At 41.1% G+C, this 18,538-nt stretch overlaps 1 protein-coding gene across 3 annotated transcripts in view; it reads right to left on the reverse strand.

Annotated features, from left to right (window-relative positions):
* Nucleotides 1–18,538, reverse strand: part of Bend7 (BEN domain containing 7) — an 86,176-nt gene that overhangs the window by 30,757 nt on the left and 36,881 nt on the right. For all 3 annotated transcript variants that reach the window (XM_021152280.3, XM_021152272.3, XM_029474175.2), the window contains exon 6: nucleotides 10,915–11,140. In XM_021152280.3, the coding sequence (XP_021007939.1) occupies nucleotides 10,915–11,140 (226 nt within the window). The remainder of the gene's footprint in view (nucleotides 1–10,914; nucleotides 11,141–18,538) is intronic.

Below are 18,538 nucleotides of genomic sequence, written 5' to 3' on the forward strand. Positions count from 1 at the left end.
AATTCTGCCAGTGAATATCTCTGATACGCCGATAATTCAGGAAGCTGAAAAGAAAGAAGGTTGGCTGTGTGGGGAACATATTGTTGTGTATTGTTAGGGACCACAGCTAACCCAAATGGCATCCCGATGAAGATAAGTGCCCTTCTCCAAGACCTTGCTTTCATCTGCTGGGAAATTTTCATAATAAATATACAGACAGGCAATGTCAACCAGAACAATGGTGTCTATCATACTACGCAATGCAGCCATGCCTCAATGGCCTCCTGTCTGTGACAGAAGCTTCTCTCTACAGGAGGCTGTCTCTGTGACTCTAACACTAGTGTTAAAATGCACACTTGGTAAGAATTCAGCACCTGGGAATTACAATTGAGATTTTGGAAATTAATCCAAAAATGGTTTTTATCCATATGTGAAAGGCTGAAGAGAAATCAGGAAAATATACCAAGTTATTGAGCTTGCCCACATCTCTAATTGCTCCTTATGTAGGAAGCAGATGGACCAACAGTTCTAAAGAAGATGGGAACCTTCTTTTGAGCTTTTAGAAGAGCAGGTATGAAGCAGGGCACACATTCAAACTCACTGTGGGCCTAATCTCAAGGATTCTTATTTACTAGTGTGATGGTTTGCATATCCTTGGACCAGGGAGTGGCATCATCTGAAGGTGTGGCCTTCTTGGAATAGGTGTGACCTGGTTGGAATGGGTGTGTCACTGTGGGTGTGGGTATAAGATCCTTACCCTAGTTGCCTGGAAGTCAGTCTTCCACTAGCAGCCTTTGGATGAGGACATAGAACTCTCAGCTCCTCCTGCGCTGGTTCCACTCCCTGTTAGCAGCTTTCCTCAGCATTTATCCCATGGCTCTGGCATCTTTAACATCTTTGAGTCTCCAAGGCAATTTCAATGTTACAGCTTCTTCTTTCAGTGTCTGGGATTCCACTTGATCTTTTGGACTCCTCCTAAGGGCTGGCATCACTTCTCCATCTCTGTCCTCTGTAGCACTCTATGCTCAGATTGATCCACTCCATTACGGCTGCTGTTCTTGGTGATCATCCCATGGTACTGACATCTCCAATACACTGGGGTGTTCCATTCCAACTAGGCTTCACCAATAGCCTCTCATAGGCTCTCTTCAGGGTGCCAAGCCTCAAATCCTTTGCATGACCCCTTCATTCCTGGGCCATCAACTACAGCTGAGGCTTCACCTTCTCCAATGGGCTTCCCTGGCCTCTCACAGTGCTAAGCCTCAGCTTCTCTCCATGATCCCTTCATTCCTTCACAAGCAGTACCACCTGAGTGACTCTTACACATTACCAAGTCCAGCCGCAGCATGAGGTACAACCTTGGGTATCTCTGGAACACTGCTTCTTTGTGCTCCCAGAAAACAATTTCCAGAAGATTTCACCTCAGTGATGCTGGTCTCTTCTTAATCACCGCTAATTCCTTAGCTCCAGCTAACCAGCATCAATTTTCCCAGTAGTTCCTTCCATTCTTAACTTTAGAGCCAGAGGCACATGGCTGAAGCTGCCGAGTTCTGCTGCTTACAGGAACTAGAACATGATCCCCTTGTATTATTACATTATCACTAGCTTTTTTTTTTTTTTTCTAAATCCTTCACTGCCTAAGCTTGGCAATCCTGGTTCTTGCTCTGTAGATTGACCTTGAATGTAGAGATCAGCATGCTTGTCTCATGGGATTAAAGGTGTGTACCACCATGCCTGGATCTAATTTAGCTGGGTAGGATCTTGCCCCAAGGTCCCACTCCCTTAATCTTTTATCTCCTAGAACACAAGATTTTGCTCCATTTCACTTCCTGGTACTCCTTTAATACTCAAACCATATATTTTATATTTTTCCTTTCTAAGCTTGCTATGCTTGTTCAAACTTCTCTTCATAAGACTTAACCAGAGAACAAAGTCTCTGCTGGGCTTTTTTGAAACTTCCTTTGTCAATGCAATTAATCCAAGTCTCTTCACCTTAGCCTCAGGCAAACTTTTCAGACAAGGGCAAAAAGTAGCCACATTCTTCACCAAAATACCACAAAACCAGTCTTTATGCCACATTCTGAAATTCCTCTCCTTTGAAATCTCTTGGGCCAGGTCAACACAGTTCAAATTACTCCCAGCAACAAAGTCTTCCATATTCCTACTAGGATGACCCATTAAGCCCCATTTATAGCATTCCACTGCTTTCCAAATCCAAAGTCCCAAAATCCACATTCTTTCAAATAAAAGTATGGATAGGCCTATCACAGCAATACCCCACTCCTGGTACCAACTTCTGTATTAGTTAGGGTTTTACTGCTGTGAACAGACACTATGACCAAGGCAAGTTTTATAAAAAAAAACAACAACATTTAATTGGGGCTGGCTTACAGGTTCAGAGGTTCAGTCCATTATCATCAAGGTGGGAGCATGGCAGTATCCAGGCAGGCATGGCGCAGGAGGAGCTGAGAGTTCTATGTCCTCATCCAAAGGCTGCTAGTGGAAGACTGACTTCCAGGCAACTAGGGTAAGGATCTTATACGCACACTCACAGTGACACACCCATTCCAACCAGATCACACCTATTCCAAGAAGGCCACACCTTCAGATGATGCCACTCCTTGGTCCAAGGATATGCAAACCATCACAACTAGGTAGGAGATGGCATCTGTGTAACACTGAGAAGCAAATTTACAAAGGACCACTCAATGAAAACTTTTGTGGATAAACTGTGTCTGAGTTCAATTCATTGGTATTACATTTGTGAAGGTAAATTATTTACAGCACAGGTTGCTGACGATTCAAGGTCTACCAACTATTAACAACTAGTGTTAATAGCTGTGCAGGCAAAGGCTTCCATTTCACGTCAGCAGACTTAAGTTTTACTATCACCCCATAGCTAGCTTTGTCCAACCCCTTTGCATTTGACAGACTGCTCATCATCATTCAAGGTCTACTTTAGAATCACCTACTTGGTAAACTCTTCTTCAGTGAGGTTTATTTCCTTTGTGTTTGCTCCCCTTTAGGCAATGGGCATGTGACGTGTATTTTACTCTGGCTTGGAGTATGGGTCTATGCTATTGGTTACTGCTAACACGTCTGTAGCTTTAGCAAATGGAATGTTCCTTATGGGCAGGAGCTAGGATTTTACTCATATCTTTGTAACCCAAATGCTTGTATTTTAAAGGCATTTTTATCATGCATGTTGATGATGCTTATAGGCTTATGAGAACCTGTTCTTTTTTTTTTGATTTTTAATATTTTTATTACATATTTTCCTCAATTACATTTCCAATGCTATCCCAAAAGTCCCCCATAGCGCCCCCCACTTCCCTACCCACCCATTCCCATTCTTTTGGCCCTGGCATTCCCCTATATTGGGGCATATAAAGTTTGCAAGTCCAATGGGCCTCTCTTTCCATTGATGGCCAACTAGGCCATCTTTCGATACATATGCAGCTAGAGACAAGAGCTCCGGGGTTCTGGTTAGTACATCATGTTGTTCCAACAATAGGGTTGCAGATCCCTTTAGCTCCTTGGGTACTTTCTCTAGCTTCTCCATTGGGAGCCCTGTGATACATCCAATAGCTGACTGTGAACATCCACTCCTGTGTTTGGTAGGCCCCGGCATTGTCTCACAAGAGACAGCTATATTTGGGTCCTTTCAGCAAAATCTTGCTAGTGTATGCAATGGTGTCAGCGTTTAGAAGCTGATTATGGGACGGATCCCTGGATACAGCAGTCTCTAAATGGTCCATCCTTTCATCACAGCTACGAACTTTGTCTCTGTAACTCCTTCCCTGGGTGTTTTGTTCCCAATTCTAAGAAGGTGCACAGTGTCCACACTTTGGTCTTCATTCTTCTTGAGTTTCTTGCGTTTATCAAATTGTATCTTATATCTTGGGTATCCTAAGTTTTGGGCTAATATCCACTTATCAATGAATACATATTGTGTGAGTTCTTTTGTGATTGTGTTACTTCACTCAAGATGATGCCCTCCAGGTCCATCCATTTGGCTAGGAATTTCATAAATTCATTCTTTTTAATAGCTGAGTAGTACTCCATTGTGTAAATGTACCATAATTTCTGTATCCATTCCTCTGTTGAGGGACATCTGGGTTCTTTCCAGCTTCTGGCTATTATAAAGAGAACCTGTTCTTATAACTTCTACAGAGTGTGAGCATGGACAGAACCGACCACTCTGCGTGGTGAAGAAGCTGGCAGAATAAGTGCTTCTTCCATGAATAAGCCCCATGGAATAGAGGGAACCTGGGTCAAGAGACTGCCAAGGATGGAGACTGTGAGGTCAAGACAGAAGGGATACCACTGGAATGTGTTTACTGATTTCTAAGTCTGGATATGGGAACGCTTTTCTTTCTTCTTGGTGATATGAGTGAATTAGATGAATATGTTGTTCAGTCTAGTCCTACAGAGTCACTTCAAGGATGCTGAAAACGGAAACTTTGTAGTATACAACACAGGGTTTAAACAAAAACTCTCTTTAAGCCAAGTGGTGGCACATGCCTTGAATCCCAACACCAGGCAGAGACATCCAGATCTCTATAAACTGGAAGCCAGCCTGGTCTACACAGGTAGTTCCAGGTCAGTAGGGCTGTACAGTGAAGCCCTTTCTCAAACAAAACAACACAATCAAACAACACAACAAACAAGCACAATAAAAAAAAGCAAATCTTTGAGTTCAAAGAAGGGATAAGAAGGACTCTGCTGAGATTAATGCTGTGTTATCATTTCTTCCAGATGAGAAAGAAAACAGCCTTCAGAAATTGGAGTCTCACAGGTAGATGGCTGCATGCTGCTGACATCTAAAGTGACTATCTGATTCTGAGCATAGGTGTATCTTCCCCAAGGGAGTTGGGGATGCTGAAAGCAACCAAAATCAGTATCACCTGCTCAAAGACCAAGATTTGAGACTGTCTCACACCTATGGGATTCATCTCTGAGGATGGAGCCCCAGAATCTAGATTTTGACCCAACCTCCTAGATGATCTTGATGCAAAATATGAGATCCAGTCTGCAGGGAACCGAAAACTCAGGGTTGCCTACATAGCATTGTTGAGTTCAGTATGATTCATTTGTCACTGAGATCCCCAAAAAGGTAGGAAAATAAAACAAAAACAAGGCGAAGGCTGAATGCTCACCTAGTGTGCATGAAGCCATGAAGCCCTAGGTTTAAACCTCAATATCCACACACAAAAATAAATCAACCAACCCAAAAAACTGCAAAAAACATTCTGATGATCCAGATGAAGAGCCAAGCTTTCTACATGTAACACTGTGGCTGTTATACAGTTGTGATCTGTTTTAAGCAGATTTTATATATATATAAAAATGATCAGGTAAATTAGCAGCTGGTTATTCATCTTCCAAAAAGATCCTTGAAGCAAAGCATGCGCCGCCTCTTGTTGACTAATGTCTAATCAAGAATTTAATTTACATAAAACTTGGGGGAGATAAGCTCTATGTAATATTTGCTTTCACGCTTTTGTTAAATTCAGTTCTATGAATGAGAAAAGTATTAGATGTGTTTCTTTCACTGGAGAAGGCAGCACTCTTTGATTTTCTTCCCCAGCATCATAGAATTAGTTTTCAATATCTTCAGGAAAAGACCTATCCTTGAATCTAGGAAATAAATTGAAGCAGAGCTATGTCTAACTAGAAATTCACTTTTAATATGCTTTGCATCAATAATAACTGGTCTCAGACCATCAGCAGAGCCAACTTCCAAGGAGATTTTACAAAGAATCCAAAATTTTAAGAGAGAAATGCTTAATTTCAAACATCTCTATAAAAACTACATACTAGAAAATGACTTTGAAGTCAGAGAGGCCACTTTAATGCTGCCACTTTGGGTAAGTTTAAGCTAAGTAAATTTACTCAAATGTCTTATAGCCTCTGTCCTTTGTATAAAGAAATAAAACCATCACCATAGAGATATGCGAATTGTAGCCAATGTATCATGGAGTTCTGGGAACACAGGAAATTACCATAAAAAATAAGAATAAACCAGATACAAACTCCACTTCTATATAAATTCAAATCTTTGAGGTCAAATAATAATAGTAAATAATAAGCTTTTAAAATGATATTGTTAGCTAGAAGATTATATTTAACCCATATTCCAAACAGCTACTTCTCCCCTCCCCCTTTTAAAAATCAATTCACCATAAGGTGAATTATCTACAGTAACTGTAGGAAACAGAGGTCCTATCACACAACAGATATGGACCTTAATTGTCTAGAGTCATGAAATAAAGTGGGAGCTTTTGATGGTCCTTTCTGTAAAGTATGTGACAGTGTGATTAATGATAGTGGGCATTCAATTTTAAACTGTTTGCAATACTACTATATACAAGCTGTCCCTCCCATAGTTCTCAGTCCCCAAGGCTCTCTAGACAGGCAATGCTGATCTCTCAGGAGTGGCCAGCTGTGCTGAAGGAGGTAGAGTGACGGCCAACAACCAACCATCTCTTCCATTTGACAGACATCAGTGATATCAGCTGAATGCAAGGAGTGTCAAAACTCCAGCCCAGTTACACAGCAAAAACTTTCTTACTTAATTACTATAAAGTCAGATTAAAAAGCATAACTACAGTTATGCTTTGTTGCAACTATTTTTGAAGGGCTTCCAGGCAGTCAATATCACATATAGGTAACTCTTAGGTCAAATTGCATGGTCCAGTGAGCATAACACAGAACAAGCAATGGTGAGCCAACAGCAGCCTTCGGAGGGACAGCGTGCTGGGTGGCAAGGAAATGCAGGACTCACCTCTGTGTTAGGTTTTGCCTACAGAGTCAGTTACGAGTCCCAGCTAAGCTTTGCCCAGCACTGCTTACAAATCTCTAGTTAAAGAGCTAAGTTGTTTCCTGCTGCTCAAAATATTAAGGTTTTTATATCGTCATTTGTTTTGTTCTTACCAATCTGGGGATCAAACGCAGGGCTTCACATATGCTAAGCATGTGCTCTACCACGGGGCCACACTCCCCAGCCTCAGGTGAGTTTTCCCAATTAAGGTCATTAGCAATACCTTACTTACCCATTAATCTCATCATTTACCTATAAGTCACTACGAATGCATAAAATTATGTGAAAACTATCATCTCTGCAAAGAAGCTTATGTTTTGCTTTTGAGATATTGTCATGGGAAGAATTATCACACAAAAACACTGTGTTAATTATCCCCTAATAAACTTTTTTCCATGGTTCATTTTTAAAAAGTGATTGACAGTCAAAGCTAGCTTCTTCAAGACAATAAATATCACCTGCATAACCTGTCTCTGAGTCTGGACTTCTTTTTATGAAGGCTGCATAACACCAACTATGAACCAGATAGAGACACAATAAAAAAGAAAGCTATAAACCAATCTCAATGATGAATGTAGATGAAAAAAATCTCACTATGATCCTTGCAAACTGGAGCTGGAGGAAGCTCAGTGAGTAAGGGCACAACCTGCTCTCACTTACCGAGAGCACGCTCTGAAACCCAGGCCTGGGGACCTGGTGCCCTCTCCTGTCTCTCACAAACACTGCACACATGTGCTACATATACATACATGCTGGCAAAACACTCATGGACATAAAATAAAATAAATAAATCTAACTTTTAAAAACACTTGCAAACTGAATCTAAGAACACATAAAAATGACCAGCCACCGCAGTTAAGTTGGTTTCATTTCAGAGATGCAAGGATACATAAATAACACATACATAAATCAATACATGAGATCTCATGGCCTCTCTGTTCCCTCTCACAGGCATTTCACAGACTGTATCATTCTGCAACTGGTGTTTTAATTGATCTAATCCTCTTTGCTCCTTCACTGCTATTTCTTACATGTGAGAATTTATAAAGTGAACCATTTTTCTGTTCTTAGTTTATAGGACTTTTCAACATCATACACAGTGGGTTCACTACTTCATGAGACAGAGTAGGGAAGAATGCACACACACACACACTCTTTCTTAAATACTCGGCCATGACAACAACAATCCAGACAGCCTTGGAATAGGGTATGGGAAGAGGTCATTTCACTACTTCTCCAAATAACTCAGATGCAAAAGACCCGAGTTAGGAGAATATGTTTCCCTCTTATCTCTGATAGGAAGAAAAGCTAGGGATGGTTATTCTGTAAGACCTTCAATAATACCTACTTCCAAAATTCATTTGTAAACGTATGTTCTCAGAACCATTGAGAGAAAACTATGGCAAAGAGAGATGTATTGGGAGGTGTGGTCTTAAGAGATTTATATTAAATTTTGGTTTCCACTTTTATATTTTCACTGGAAATTTATTGAGTGCTTTTATTAGACATTTACAAGTGTATTTTGACATCTGCCATTCCAAACTGGTTATAGAAGTATGAAACTATTTGGCACTAAACCCATTGTGCTGGTGAAGTAAGACCTACGTCAGGATGAAAACCAAAAGTGTTGCTCCTCGTTCACTCAGCACGCATTTCCAGAAGCAGTGTGTAGAGGAAGGGGATGTTTCCCTTCATCCCACGAGAGTTCAGTGACTGAGTAGGGATAAAGCTAAGAGCAAGCAGGGTCAGAGCGCAGGTATCCACAGAAAGAAGAGTGAATACCCCGGCCAGTGCAATCTAGACGCTTCTAACTCTTTCTCTTAGGGGAAAGAAAAGGATTTGGGAGCAAGCTCAGTGGGCTCAAAGAGTAAGTGCTAGCTTGTAACAGTCTGCATGTGACATCACTCTCTGGTCCTCTCTTATGATCTGACATAAGATGATGAGGGAGTTACACGGACATGATGACAATGGACTCTTCTCAGGGGCCCTGTCTCAGGGCACACGAGGGAAGCTCCGGCAAAGCCTCTGCCAGCAGCTGCAGCTTCCCAGCCGCCCTCAAAAGTCATTGCTAGATCAACATGCTTGGCAGTGGCTTCTCCTGACTTCCTACAAGTGGTGCAGGTAGTAAGAACATGTCAGACAAAGCATGTTTTCAAGGAGCTTATAAGGAATCCTGTAAACTAACTAAATAAAATGTCTTACAGAGCAGGCAGGTGCTGTTCTCATAGCTGAATCAAGATGGCAGGAGGGCACAGGGTACTCTGAAGTGGGAATTAAGACTTTTATCAGGATGAATTATTTTTGTAATTAGAGAAAGAAACCAGAATATGTCTATCATTAAATTTGTGGTTTTGTCACAGCAACAGAATAAAGCTAGAACAGGGTTTTAAATGAGGTTGTGGGCAGACTGGAAATGTTGAATTCTTTCATTAACTTGCTTTAGTTTGTATTAGGAATAGGGATCTTGTTGCTATATTTATTAAAAGCATGGAAAAAATTAAGGTATATCTTCTTTTAACTTGTGTAGTATATTTTTAAACTCTTGTCTGATGTCTAGCCTCTTGCTATTTGAAACAGATTTTGAACCCTTGTCTGATTACCAGTCTACTTGCAATGATGTATTTCATTACCATCTATTATAGACACTTGCAATGATGTATTTCATTACCATCTATCATAGACGCACTTCTAATGTCACACAGCTGAAGTTACAGCTTTCCAATTTCACAGTGCCTTTATAAAGTTAATAGACTGTTCTGGAAAAGAAAGAAAATCAAGCCAATGCATGTGTGTTGTGGAACTACATCAGCAGCCTTGACCCCCTTGTTTGAGAAGGCCCAGTCTGTGGCGATGGAAACAGCTCCTCTTCTCTTCAGAGAGTCCTAGTTACATTATTGACTGGCTTTCAAATTCTATAATCTTGTTTTTTGTGTCACTGCAGGCTGAATCATCCTTTTCATAAATGGCAAAGGCGGTGGTATCTCTGTGGTGCTTCTTATTTAATAGAACTCAACTGTCACTCTAAGTGAAAAAAAAATTCTGATGGACTATGAGAAATGTCCTGTTAATGAAGGCAATGTCCTTCTGGCCACGAGCAAAGGGTGTCTGGTACTTGCTAACTCCATTTAAAAATTGAATTATTTTGTAAAGTTAATTGTGAATTTCCAAGTATCCTTTAAGCATTATTGAATTCATTTACTCATTCTGCAAGATAAAGGCCAGCAAGAGGAGGTAGGGAAAGCTCTGAGTCAGCCCCACTGACAGTCACGACAAGGTAGAGCCCGAGCCAGGGAAGAACATTCAGAGCAGAGGCTAAGCTCCAATTCATTTTGATAACAACATTTGAATAATTCTCTTTCTAAAGCCACCACAGTCCTGAACACAGATACAGAACAGGGAAGAGCAGGCTGTAAGATTTGGAAGTGGCTAGGGATGAAGACACACATCCACATACCTGCCACGCCATGGTGGAATGGTCACGTGTTCAAAGGAGGTAAAGGAGAAGAACCAAAACTGTCCCTCCAAGTGACAAATAAAACTGCATGCCACACTACAAAATGGACTGCGTTAGCTGGGGATATGTGGGGAGAGAGAGTAAGTGGCTTCACTCATATTTAAAAGATCTTCAGCTATGTTCTGATGGCACAGTTTCTAAACTTCCCAAGAGATGTGCTACTTTATAAAACGAATACCACACTTTTATTCTTATTTTTAAGCTTAAATTTTGCCCAAATCATAGTTTGGCAAAGTTCTTGGAATATATATATATACATGTGTGTGTGTGTATATATGTATGTATGTATGTATATATACAGACACACACACACACACATATATATATATATATATATCTCCACTTGCCAAGTATTTTGGTTCTGTAGCAGACAAAGCTGGTTCTAAAGCTATGAGTTCAGCAATACATTGGTATCACATTGAGTAGTAAGTAGCCTAGAATATCTGGGGTGGGGACTTACAGAGTCACATCCATGGGGAGGTTGCTAATAGCAAATTAAACTTGCATCTAGTTAGCTTAGCATTGTTTTACCTGTACCTTGATGGATTGAAGGCAAAACTCAACAAAGAACCCCTAAAATGAAACGACGCAGACCAACCTTTTATTGCACCCACAATGTTTTGGTCTAGTCCTTTCCGGTTGTCATTGAACCCTCTTTTCCGCTTTCCGTTGGGTAAGGAGTTAGCCAAAGTCTTGTCGTCAAAAAATGCACACACCAGTTTTCTAAACAGAAGGCTTCCTGAGCGAGTGTAGTTTGACAGTATAGAGTCCAGCTGAGATTTGGGCATAAACACATCGAAGCCTTCGGCAAGTTGCACTTCTGGCTACCAAAAAATAAAAAGAGAAATATTTCATTAAAAACAAGATGTGAAACATTTTACTTTAGGCATAAGAGCAAAGATAAAAAAATCAAAATCAATCAATCAATCAATCAATCAACCAACCAGTGGCTATATGATATAGTCTATGTAGTCTCAGCATCTCAGCTCTGGGCACCAGATTTTGCAATTTATAAAATTAACAACCACTTATAATTCATAAAAGGTGATGTGATAATTCCAACAATAAGTCTTACATGTTTCTAGACATACAAGTAGTTCGGAGAAGGCTGGATAATTACACAGTAATACAATCCTATAGGAAAAAGACACGCCTCGCCTAGATGCAACACTCTTATTTTGTAAATGGTGAAACTAAGGCCTAAAAACCTTGAACCAAAAAATGACTTCAGAATAATGCAAATGTCAAATAATTTACTTCATGTAAGTTGACAAATGCAGGACTACCCCCACATGTCCCCACTCCTCTCTATCATCTATGAAATGGGTTACCCCAATAAAACCTACAAATGGTGATAATGCAAATGAATAGAAACGGAAGGGGGTGGATTTGGTCAAAGGAGAGTCCTCCTCCTACAAGCTGTCTGTCAATCACAGATTGTCCCCAGATGTCCTATGTGCAGCTCTTAAATATGCAGCCCTTTAGATGTGAGGAGTGGGGGTCAGAGTCTCTCCTGATAAAGTCACTCTCTTTGTTTGTCCTACTGTGTGCCCAGCACACTATACAGTGTAGCACATTCAGTACATAGCCTACATCATTCAGACAGCTAAGGAAGGTGTTTGGACCTTGCCCCTTGAAAATGGAATTTTGGACTGGATTATCCAGAACGTCACCTCATTCTTCCGCTCCACTTTGCCATTTAACATTCGGCTTCTGAGCGCCTGGTAAAGATCACTGAAAACACAGTGCTGTCAGATTCCCCCGGACTTTTGCATCTTGCTGCTTGCTGGTCAAAGGTCTAGGGGAGCTTGACAGGAGCCAGAGACTGAATACCTAATCCTGCACATGCATGGGCACACGGCAAGCACTCAGAAAACACTTGTTAAGGACTCCAATGTGGAATTGTTAGAAATGGAGAGAATTTTACCATCAAAATCTGACAGAAGGTTTTATGTTTTGTACATCCTGTGAGCTTTGATTCTAAATGAACTCAGCTCAGATTTTTCATAGGAGTTCCTGTATCATGTAGAATCCATGAGAACCCTCAGCCAAGTGCATCCTATAGTCATCTGACCATCTAGGGTAGTACAGGAGATCTTAAGTCATAAGAGAAGACAGGGAAAGAACTGCAATTTAGTTTATTTCTGTAACTCTGGGTGCTTAAAACTCAGACATCTGACTTTTGAGACTCTAAACATTTTCCCTGGAGGATTTCCCTGAAGCACCCTAGCTTCAGAAACACTCACCTGAATAGAACACAGGGCTGAACTAGCCACCCCCTTCTTAATGTCTGCAGATTACTTTCTATGAAATATGTTTACAGCACATTTTGTACTGCATTTATCTAGCTGGGATACATAGCTTTTATATCTAGCGTGCCAAGAATCCAGTCAGCATATGTACTAGAATAAACAAAATGCTACATAGGAACTCAGTGACCAGGTCCGAGTTTCCCTTTTGCTCTGCAGAGGAAGTGGCCTCCTGAGTCTCACTCATGCTGTGGCCAGGTACACAGCAGTGTCTTAGAATGATGGTTTGCGGGCTCCAGGCCGAGATGAGCACCTGACTCAGTACCTACTCACCAAGTGCCTTCTGTGGAGAGGGAGTCAAGGCTGGCTCTGTAGCTATGGTGGACATAAACACCCCCACCACACACACTACATGGTAAGAGGAACACTACCCGAGGGGCTCTGAGCAAGGGCTGTTAGTGCTAATGTCAGGCAGGACTGGCTGCCCGGGATGTGGAGGAAAGGGACCAAGAAAAGGCAGGCTGGGAAAGAGAAGGGAAAAAGATGGGATGGCACTCTAACAGGGCCCTGAAGATAAGAGTTAGGAGACCACCACAGTATGGTTATTATTTGTGGCACCTGCTATGATGTCTAAGAGTAGACACCTGGAGGTTTCTGTAGCACCAAGACCTCTTATGGTACGTAAGCATATGGTGCGTGGCTGCAGAGGGGCCATCTGTAGCGGAAGCTGTTGCTATCTGCCACTGCAGGGTCAATAGTTGCAACAGACAGCAACATAATTGCAAAGGTGGCTGAGTTACAGCCCCTCCCCCATCTTCTTCCCTGACTCCTGTTCGGACTTGTTAGCAGGTAACAACAGGCCACTAAAGCATGGTTAAAGGCGCCACAATGCACCAATTCTTTTTAAGAAAAAGGAAGGGAGGTGGGGGAGGGCTAACTTTATGCTCTAAAACACGGGGAAAAAAAAAGAAACCATGATACTAATTATCTTGTTTTCACTATGAAATCTTGCCATCTACTTTATAAGCATAACCATAGTACATTATTGCTGTATAATGAACCACAACTCTGCATGTATATTTAAAATCAGGTTAAAACACTTTCTCTAGTTGTAGAACCATTATCTTTTTGCTTGTTTGTTTATTGGCTGAGGTTTAAATGAGATCTGCTTATTGATAACAGTTATAAAAATACTTTTCTACATAAGCAACGTAAAAAATACTCTAGGCTTTCCTTGAGAGATTCGTTATTTGATGCTCAAGCCAAGACAGAGAATAAACTAATCTGCACATCCACTGTTGCTGAAAGATGTTGAAATGATGACGTCCAAATGATGGGCACAACTTACAATGTTGACAGTTATTCTTTGTAGGCTCACCATGAAGTCCCACTGGGCAGTATTCCGCCCCCTTTAGGCACCCTGGTCACTGAGTATAACGTATCAGCAGTGGGAATGCCTTAAGCAGTGTGATTTCATCTTCTACTGGTGATGCTCTGGGAGCAAACACTGCTGAGTCCTAATGGCTCTTGAAAATGTCCCTGGACCAAGGACAGCTGCACTGACTATGCTGTTTCTTTGCATTTCCGGTGTGGTGTTCCTTTCGCTTAGAAGTAGTTTAGGTAATAGATTTTACAACAAGATAAATGAAAAAGACACTTCCCTGTCCCCTGCCACCCACAAGTTCCTATGAACATATCATAAAACACTTAAAGAGATCACATAATGAGTCGCTCAGGGAGCACCTCTGATACAGGCTATTTTATATATGATAGTAATAGTACAGCATTATAGTAAGACACTTAACAGGCTACAGACACAGCATTGGTTAAGAGGAGAGACGTGCATAGATGCTTTTGATTGGCTATTAGCCCCAGATTTTCAACTGTTATTATTAATAAATGATACACAATGGCCTTCCCAGCTCTGTGTTGTGCAGGACTCACATTCACTAACACATGCACAAGACTATCTGTCTCAGGTGATATGAGTGAGGACCAGGGAGCTGGGCCAGCTGGTCAAGTCTCAGAACGGCTCAGGATGGAACCTTAAAGAAAACTAGAGATGAGCAAGTGGGCTTTGCTGAGGAAGATGGATTTTCTGCCCCTGCAAAATGTAACATTATATATTGCAACACTACAATATATAATGAGCCTCTGTCCTATTTATTTAGACTACTAAATATTTGATCTATTTCAAGAAAAATGAGTTTCAGTTCATGAGAGAAAAATTATTTTATTTGTTAATTATTATTACTATAATTATTATTAGAATTTTGAGACAAGGTTTTTTTGTGTAGCCTTGACTGTCCTGGAACTCAATCTGTAGACCAGGCTGGCTTCAAACTGGCCTCAAAGAGAGATCCGCCTGCCTCTGCCTCCCAAGTGCTGGGACTAAAGGTATGTGTTACCACTGCCCAAAAGAAAAAAGTCTTAAACACACAAAACACGTAACATATTTTGGTTTGCTCATAAATGTTATCTTTTTTATAAGAAAAATTAACATTTTTTCTACAAATAAAATCTGCACCCAGTAAATTTACTATCACCATTTTTTAATGGTACCTCAAGGCACTTGGCCAATGATCAGCTGAGACTGGGGGACGGTTATACTCTGGCTGACTCTGTTCTGTTAGTCAGCTCAGCACAGGTGTGGCCTAAGGATGTAGCTGAACTGAGAATCCCAGTGTTGATAGAACAGATGCTGCTGGTTGGCTGCACCCTATCTAGACCGATATTAAATGTGCTTAACAAAATCTCTAGGAAAAAGCAAGTGTAATGGTCACAGCATATATTTAATATTGACTAGGATTTTAAAAATCGTTAAAGTTCTACTTCTTTTATGTTTCTTTGATAAAATTTGGTAGAATTAAGATCTTAGAAAAGACAGTACAATTTAGTCTCTCACAAGTTTCCTCATGCATTTGCATAGTGAGAGATTCTAGCCTTTCAGAGCTGTAGTTAGCCTTTTCCTTCTCAGGCAATAAATCGTGGTTCTGAACATTAAGGCCTGATTTATGCTAAAGATGACTGAGCTAAATGGACAATATGGAAGATTTTAACACCACAGTCTAGCTTCTTCTCCCCTAACTCCATGGAAATTGCTCCTCTGAGAAGACGTCCATGGTGAGACGCTTGTCTCTGACCTTCCAGGTACAGAAGCTCCAATCTTCCCAGTTTTCTGGAGACATTCTGTGTGCTCTGTGGCTTGCAAGTACTGTCTGCAAACTCTTCCCATGTGTTCCTTAAAGAGCAAAGACTATTACGTTCCCTTTAGAGCACCCTGGAATATAATGCTATAATTGATATTTATTTGTTGCTTATTATATCCTAGGCTCTAGGGAAACACAGAGTGCATCAGTTTGCTCATCCCATGAAGTGGCTACCATCTTTACTCCAAGGTTTCACGTGCAAAGCCAAGGACCAGGAAGGTTAGGTAACTTGTTAAAAGATCATCCAACTAACATAACGAGGTGAGGATTTGGACCCAAGCAGTCTCCCACAGAAACCGAGGCTCTCAGGCACATCTGCCTCAATGTCAATGAGTGAATGGAAAATGGTTTCCATGGTTTACCTTAATTGATCCTAGCAGAACATTTTATCTATTGAGATAAGATGTTATCAGGAAAGCACTCTGAATTGAAAAGCTATTTTTGTTGAAGGCACCAATGCCTTTAAAATTATTTAAGAAGCATACAAAATCAGGATTAACAAAATTATCTTAAATTGATGAATATTCATCATTTGTCTTCTGTTAACTTAAAATTTTTGCCATCTGGAATTACTGGAGAGTATTTATAATAACTCCATCGAATAGAAACATTTTCTATGATTAAAAATTATGAAATAGGTTTTTAAACCTTATCTGAGTAGTTCAATAAAGCAAAGCAAACAAGACAAAACAGAAGTCAACCATTAACAGACATAAAAGTAGGCAGTTCAGGTGCTACCCGCCCTAAGAAAGTGATGGACAGACCCAGCGTCCAACAGCCGTGAGCACAAGAAGTGGGCAGCTGCTTTGTCTCATAGAGCATTGTGTTGTGAGGTCATAAAGGATTAAATCACGTATTTGCATTTCAGAATTGGCTTTGGGTTTCTGCTTTTGCTTCTGTGTAATTTAGGTCTGAATTTTATTTAAGTGTTAACTTAAAAGGGGTCGAATAATCATGTTCCAAATGCGAGCCCCCACACCCCTTAGCTATTTCCCCCTCAAAAGTGCTGTTTGTTCACGTGCATCTGACCATCATACAGACAGCTAAGTTTACTTAGCCATATTTACATTGGTCCCTCTGAAGGCACTTAGTTAGGAATGGTAAGGTTTAAAAAAAAAAAAAAGAACCAATATTTATCGAGTGCTTAAAATGTGCCAGGCACTGTTCTAAGTGCTTACCATAGAAGGCTTCATTAATTCTTCCAGGAGGCCAGCTCTGTGAGGAAAGCACGATTATTCCCATTTATAGGGAGGAAGCTGAGTGAGGAACAGGGTTCACTTGCTCAGGGTCACACAACTGAGATCCTAAGCTAGTGGCCTGCTCTTTTAGCCACTTGCTGTCCCCCAAGAAAACGCTGAGTAAACAGAATGAAAGAATCACAGTCTAACCATCTGGTTCCCTTTCACGTAATGGTCAGTCATAAAGAATTACTGAGTGCTTATCACGACCAAGAAATGTGCTTGAGGGCTGGAGCGATGGCTCTGTGGTAAAGGATGCTTTTCTAGAAGCCTGAAAGCTTCGCCTCACAGCACCCACAGGTGGTTCACAACCATCTGTAACTCCAAGGAGTCCAACACTTCCTTCTGGCCACCATGGGCACCAGACAGACACATGGTGCCCACACATGCACAAGGGCAAAATACCTATACATATAAAACAATAAAAATTAAAAAACCAAAGAATGGGCATCCAGAGGCTTTTCCACAGTGAACAGGGGCAGATGACAGGATCGGAGTAGAGAATTAGTTCAACCTCATCTGACCCTGACAACTTGTGCAGACTCTCTTTAAGAGGACAACGGCAAGATTAAATGGAGGCGAGTTGTTTCACCCAGGACGTCCCATGAGTATTACGACTTTTATAATAGAGAACCCTGCTCTTGAGCAGCCGGGGTAGAAGGATACAAAATCATGGAAGTAATTCAGTAAAAAAACAAAAACAAAACAACAACAACAAAAAAAACCAAACCAAAAACCAAAAACCCAAGAAGTTTCCATAAAGGAGAATTGCTCAGATTGGATTAGAGCCCTGAGAGTGTGTGGGCAGAGAGGAGATGCACCGAGGAGGGGCTATGGCTGAAGCCAAATGGAGACCCAATATTTTCAAGATGATTTTGTACAAGGTGTCTTCCTGCAGGAGCTGATATTTTATCATTTGTAGATTAAGTAAATTACACTTATTAAGGACCTTTTATATGTAAAACACTGCAGTAGGACTTCCCATATATGATATATCATTTAATGTGTTGATATTTCAGTGGGTCTGGTTAGAGCACGGTGCATTCCTGTGATGAAGGAGGGATAGTCGTCATTCAGAAGACTTAGCTACAGTGATCTCCAGGGCCACATGGGCTGTTACATTTGGTTTTTCTCTGTGAATACACACAATTGCATTTGTGTGACATGACAAGTTAATATAACAGAGTAACTTAATACACTGCGAATCTTTAAGGATCATCCACAGGTTTGTTGTTTTAGCAGAGGGGTGGTGCTTGCCACTCTTCCTCCTTAGCTGACAAGGTCTAAGGGCCGGTGGAGGGCGCTGAACTCACTTCTTTCCTGTGTAGAACAGGAAGTCCCACCTGGAGTCAAGTTGCTGGTAAGAGCTCATCACCCACCTCCTTCCCAAAGCCGAACCCAGGCCTGAGCTCTGCCTTCAGCAAGCCGCCTGTCCTCAAGGACCTCCCTTCTCAGCCCTCCTAAGGCCGGGACCCTACAATACAGCTCCTGATTGCTGTGATGACTCTCAACCATAAAAGTATTTT

This window comes from Mus caroli, unplaced genomic scaffold, assembly GCF_978045245.1.
Source record: "Mus caroli unplaced genomic scaffold, Mus_caroli_1 scaffold_2, whole genome shotgun sequence".
Classification (NCBI taxonomy): Eukaryota; Metazoa; Chordata; class Mammalia; order Rodentia; family Muridae; genus Mus; species Mus caroli.